General features: G+C 50.4%; 1 protein-coding gene across 1 annotated transcript in view; it reads left to right on the top strand.

The window, feature by feature from the left end:
- Positions 1–724: 724 nt before the first annotated feature.
- Positions 725–6,000, top strand: part of PHACTR4 (phosphatase and actin regulator 4) — a 28,202-nt gene continuing 22,926 nt past the window's right edge. The window contains exon 1 of the mRNA XM_074162157.1: positions 725–935. Within this exon, the coding sequence (XP_074018258.1) occupies positions 890–935 (46 nt within the window). The 5' untranslated portion in view covers positions 725–889. The remainder of the gene's footprint in view (positions 936–6,000) is intronic.

The raw sequence follows: 6,000 nt of genomic DNA, 5'->3' as shown, positions 1-6,000 counted from the left end.
TTATTGTGATGCAAATGCTGAAGGGGATATTTGTTACTTTAACTGTCGAGATGTGATGAATACATGAATAAAAAATGAACTCTTATTTTCCTTGTTAAATTAAAATTAAATGAGAAGGCACACTCCCTGCTCTTGTCTTCTTCCTGGTAACTTTAGCGGAGAGAGGATTTGCTGTGAAACTGTATTTTTATTAGACATCTGGCTAGATGCATATCAGCTCAGGCACTCTTTTTGAAATTCCCTTTATTTAGGATAGTGCAGCTCCTACAGCAGTTCGAGCCCCGTGCTTTCTCCTTCACCACTGCCTTGGTTTGTATTTTGGAGGCTCGGGTACATTATTACCTCCTTGATCCCGTTTGGGAGGTGAAACCCCTCCGTGTGTGCCATCTCCAAGCTCTTCCTTAAGCAAAACACACCGGTTTCCCTCTCTCCTCGCTCTCAGCTTTTCCCTCTTCTCCCTAAACTCGGTGCGGGGAAGGAGCGAGGCGTGTTGATAATTTGGATTATGCAGTTTAAGTGGCTGGAGCGTGGCTGGCTGTCTCCTCCCCTTCCTGAGCTTCAGCCTTAGCCAGCTCGGCTCTGGAATGACAGGCATTCCTGCGTGAAGGGAGCTGGCACGGCCGCCGATTTATGAGAATCAAGTGCCCGACCATGGGGTACGGGGACTACAGGACCTGCGCCGAACCGTCGGACACCCATGCCATCGCCTGAGAGTTGGCAGCCGCCTCCATCGCCGGGCTCTTTCCCAGCCCGAAGTGTGGATTTATCATTTTAAAGGACTAAAGGGCTCTCTCAGGGTAGACTTTTTTTTTTTTTTTTTTTTTTTCCCCCCTCTTCTCTTCTCTCCCTCTCCCGCCTCCTCCCGGGGAGCTGCTTAGAAAAGAATCTAATGGGACAGCCGCACTTCTCGAGACCGGTAAATCCAGCTGCTTTCGGTGAGTAATGGAGGGCAAGGGAGACGGAGGGAGCTTTGGGGCTGCGGCAGGGCAGGATTGCAGGTGAAACGCAGGAGTCGGGAGGAGTGGAATGCGGGGCTTGTGTAACCCGCGCCCGGCTTTGGGAACAGGGAAGAGAAACCAGAGAAATAACTCCATTTCCTTCCCTTTTTTTAACTCGTGTCACATGCAATCGCTGTGCAATGTGTTCTGCTGATCTCCGGACAGGCTCCGAGCTGCAGTTTTTAGGGATGGCCTCTGTCTTCGTGGCCAGGTTGAGGGACACGAGCTTTGCAAAGCGCTTGGACAGCGGTAAAATTCACCGGAGCAGGGTAGGAGCCAGCCCAGACCAAAGCTGCCCAAAATTGCCTCCTCGTGCAGGATGTCACCCAGCTTTTTGGAGCAGCTGTGGTAGTTTTGAAGGGAGAAGGGACTTGGGAGTCATCTACCTGCTTGTTTTCTCTCCCTGCTCTGCTCGGTACCTGGGTAACTGTCAGGCTGTAGCAAACACAACTTTGCTTTATGTCCTGGAAGCAGCACTAATTCGGGAACGCGGTGTGTAGGTCGGTGGTATTTCCAGGTCTCTGTCTCCGGTGCTGGTCCCAGCGCTGGGACCGCCGTGCCCTGGCTGTAACAGGGAACTTGACACATCTCCCTCTTCCCTTTTATCTCCTTCCGACTGTTGTCAACTGTCGGGGCTGAGCTGCTTACTCTCATCTGTAAAATGGAATTATATCTGATTTTTAGAGAAACACTTGACATTTGCACATGGAGAGCTCCCTGAGATACAGAGTATTATTATTTTTTTTCATTCTTTTTCACTTTTATAACTTTGAACCTACCAAGTAGTTTTAAGGCTCAGATTAAACCGGTGATTCTCTCTTCCCCGCCCCCAGTTCGCTCCAGTCTTGTTGAAGAGCCGCTAAAAATAAGTGGTATTGAGAGAGTGGAAAGGGAGAAGTAAAACTTCAGTCGTCTTCATACTGTCCATGGAGATTAACAGCATCCTCTCCTTGGATTTCTGCGCTGTTAGAATCCGACCTGTTCAGTCTTGGGATCTTCTCTCCTCAAACACCAGAGACGGGGGTAATTTCCAGGGGAGAGGGCTCACTTGGTGTAATGACATTGTCCTTTGCCGGGGTCTGGAGACCAGCAGACCTGGTGTTGCCTCAACTGGTCGTTTGCCATCTGCTCATGCAGCTCCCACCGAATAAACTGTAAACTTGAAGGGATGGTTCTCGCATTAACTTTGGCAGGATGCTGTTAAAAATAAAAGTCTAGTGAAGATCATGGCGATTAGAAACGTACAAAAGAGGGGGAAACCGAGGGCTGGGACTATTTGAGGCTGTTTTGTGACCACAGTCTTTTATCGCTTTAAGGTCAGGATTCACGTCTTCCCTGGACCATTCAGGAAAGGCACGTGAAGTTTTGAAAGCTGTTATAGGAAGCTAGAAACATTTACCTAAAGTGCTTTCTTTGATACTTTAACCTTAACAGCATTTCCCTCAAAAGACTCTTTGTTTGCTCTTGGAGTTGTAGCTGTTTGGCTCGAATGCTATTTGGATTCTGAACTGCTCTGCCCGACACAACAAAGCCGAAGAGGAGGGAGCTGAATTATTCTCCAGCCTGTGCGTGGTCGGTGTTTCGGCAACGGGAGGGTTTGTTGAGGTCCCACGGTACGGATGGGTGAGGATCCCGCGCAGGCTCGGGGTTGCCTTTGGTCCAGGCAACCTCAAAACACGTCAAAACGATGAAAAGTTGGGTGTCTAATGAGCAGCCACGTTCTCAGCAGGAGGTGCCTGATGCGCCTTGTGAGAGCAGAACTTTGTGGGGGTGTTAGTTAGGAAAAGAAAGGTGATTAAGCAGAGGTGTTCGGAGTTCTGCCATGGTATTGAAGTGCCCGATTTGTCCGGGTGGTTTCTAGCTCTCAGCTGCACGTTTTCACTGCCTGTTGCCGTAGCTCAATCCCGCTGCCGCAGCTCTGTCTGTCTGTCTGCGAGCCTTGAGGCTACCACTGTGAGACAGAAATGCCCGGTGAGCTCCTTGGGAACAGAAACTCCTGGGATTTGTGGAAATCCTGTAGTAGCTACTACGATAAGAGCTGGATTGGGTTCTGAGCGAGCTGTGGTTTGCAGATGGAAAGAATCCGGCTCAAGCTCGTGATTTACATGCTGAGCAAGTCCTGTGTCAAAGCAAAATACTGAGGCTTTCTTGATTCCTTTGGGAGGGTGTCTCAATCAATAAAGATTGAATTTAATAGATCGTATGTCTCTGACAAGGACTGGGGCAAAGAGCCTGTTGTGGTGAGGGCAGCGGTGAGACGCATCTTCTGCTGGAGTTAGTCTGTCCCACCGGCTCTTGGATGCCTGTAGAGATATTTCAGGGAGAAAAGCAACATGTTCTCGGTCTTTTCCAAACAGCTTCAGTCTGCAGTCCCGTCCTGGGGCTCCTGAGCCTTCGTCCTTAAAGGACTGTGCCATTTTCTTCATGAGCAGTGGAAATTGGTAGTTTCCCTCTCAGGCATGTAGCAATATAATACGAATTGTCAGCATCTGGGATACAGTTCTTTGATTTCTTCACAGCCTTCAGCCTTGCTTTGTTAGGGTCTCTAGCTTGAATCTTGAAGTGATTTTTTTTTTAGCTTTGTGTAATGTTGTGCCAGTTAAAAACAAAATAAAACTTCTCCGGAGCCATGTTGGCTCTTGATGATGCGGGGCCTGAGTTAAAACGGTTTAAAAACTCACCAGGACTAATTCTGCGATGATCTACACTACGTGCAGGTTGGGTTTATTTTAGTTTTTTAAAATCAGAGGTGCCGCTATCTCGTGTACTGGTGCAGGGATCTGCCCTGTGGGAGATGCTTCTTCATGAAAGAAATGCTTTTCTGTTTATTCGTGTTGGCACCCGAAGTCTTTATGGTGCCTTTTTCAAGGCTGGTGGTGAATTGCTGTACAAAAGGGTATTCTGGGGCTTTATTTCTGAAGATGAGGGTTAACTGTCTTTGCTTACGTGATGGCTTTTCCTCTCTGGGACCACGGTGTGACCATTAAAAGCATTACATTTATATGTCGGTATTTCCTAAAGGTCAGCTAGATGGCTGCTGGCTGTTGTTGAGTGTCCCGTGTGGATGGCGATGGTGTGAACACGTGTGGTATTTTTAATTGACCCGGCCGATCCTGGCTCTGCTGGTTTGAGTCATCGAGAGCGGCAGTGGAAGTGAAAGTTTTACCATGTTTAATAGGAATGCCAGCCCCGAGCCTGGGAAAAGCTTTGGGAGCAGATGACACATGCAGCACTGCAGACCAATGAGCTCGGAGACCAACGGAGAGTCTCCAGCTTCTTCCATTGAAATAGTTTCTCTTCTCTAGGGGGGAAAAAAAGAAAAACATTACAGCTCAAGAGCACCCACATTCTGGCACAACAGTTTGCACCTAACAGCGGGTGCGGTGGGAGAAGAGCTTTTTTTCCCCACTGCGTTTTAACAGCAAGAGTTGTGTAAATGTGTGTAGAAGTCTGCAGAGGGAGTGTTGGAAGGACCAGTTGGCCGGGCGTACTGGTGGAGAACTGCATCCCTGGCTGCTTGGCGCTGCTGGAGCCTTCTGCCGCCTTGTGTCTCCGCGCTGTGCCAATTTTGTGACGTTTCCCCAGACGATTTCAGTCTAAACATTTTGGGTTAACACAAATCTGCTGTTTCAACAGCTCAAATTCACCTGCTTGTTTTGACGGAACAGGATCAGGGAGTCTTAAGTTAGAGAGAAGATCTGAAGTGGCAGCAGGCTCTGGTGGGGGTGCCAAGGCATCGCTCCCTCCCCAAACCTACTGGGTCCTGGGGGTCTCTCCGAGGTTGGGTTCTCCATTGCTTCCACCCCAGACCTACTGGGTCCTGGGGGTCCCTCCGAGGTTGGGTTGTCTATTACTTCCACCCCAGACCTACTGGGTCCTGGGGGTCCCTCCGAGGTTGGGTTGTCTATTACTTCCACCCCAGACCTACTGGGTCCTGGGGGTCCCTCCGAGGTTGGGTTGTCTATTACTTCCACCCCAGACCTACTGGGTCCTGAGGGTCTCTCTGAGGTTGGGTGCTTCATCCCTTCCACCCCAGACCTACTGGGTCCTGGGGGTCCCTCCAAGGTTGGGTTCTCTATTACTTCCACCCCAGACCTACTGGGTCCTGGGGGTCCCTCCGAGGTTGGGTTCTCTATTACTTCCACCCCAGACCTACTGGGTCCTGGGGGTCTCTCTGAGGTTGGGTTCTTCATCGCTTCCACCCCAGACCTACCTGATCCTGGGGGTCTCTCTGAGGTTGGGTGCTCCAGGACATCTCCAGGAGAAGCACCCACGCTTGCCTGGGACAACGTGCTGAGGTTGCTGTAGATGGTCTATTCTGGAGTTGTTCTCCACCAGGGCTGTGCTGCAGGTCGGGGCATTAGCCGTGGCCTGCTCTGGGGCCCGGGTGGGCTCTGTGGGGCCCTCCCTGCTTCAGAGTTGCTTTTCCCAAGTGGATAATTCCTGGAGTTCTTGCAGAAAAGTTAGACAAGGTCATGCTTTGGCACAGGGACACAACAGACCTGCTTATTGGTAAGCTCTTGACCTTGTAATGAGGACTCCGCTGGGTTTACCTAGGCCTGCCTGACCTCATTTAACCTTTTCCCTAGATTTTCAATGTGTTTTCCAGCCTGGCACCATGGTGGAGGTGAGGCCGGTCTCTTGGACACGGACTTGCCATGCAGGTAAACAGCCTTGGTGCCGAGCAAGGGCCGGGTTGGGCGAGGGCATCGGCTTCCTGACACTTCTCACCCTTCCCTTCAAGTCCAGTTCCTTTGTTTTTTGCCCCATTTCATTCCTCAAGCACCGCACCGTGGTTCCTTAGCAGTTTCCCAGTGCGTGACTGGGATAAGGAGGGGTTTCTGCCTCGCATCGCAAAGTGGCTTCGAGACCCTCCTGGACCTTGTAGAGCGGAGTAAGAGGAGACAGAGAATCCACCTTGATGCTTCCTTCATAGTGAGGGCAACTTGGGCCAGAAACGTCCTCTCTGCACCATTTCAGGGAAGTTTGAGCTGGAAATGGG

This window comes from Numenius arquata, chromosome 21 (assembly GCF_964106895.1).
Source record: "Numenius arquata chromosome 21, bNumArq3.hap1.1, whole genome shotgun sequence".
NCBI classification, from domain to species: domain Eukaryota; kingdom Metazoa; phylum Chordata; class Aves; order Charadriiformes; family Scolopacidae; genus Numenius; species Numenius arquata.
Note: the sequence above shows the minus strand (reverse complement) of the source record. Positions and strands in the feature narration are given on the sequence as shown.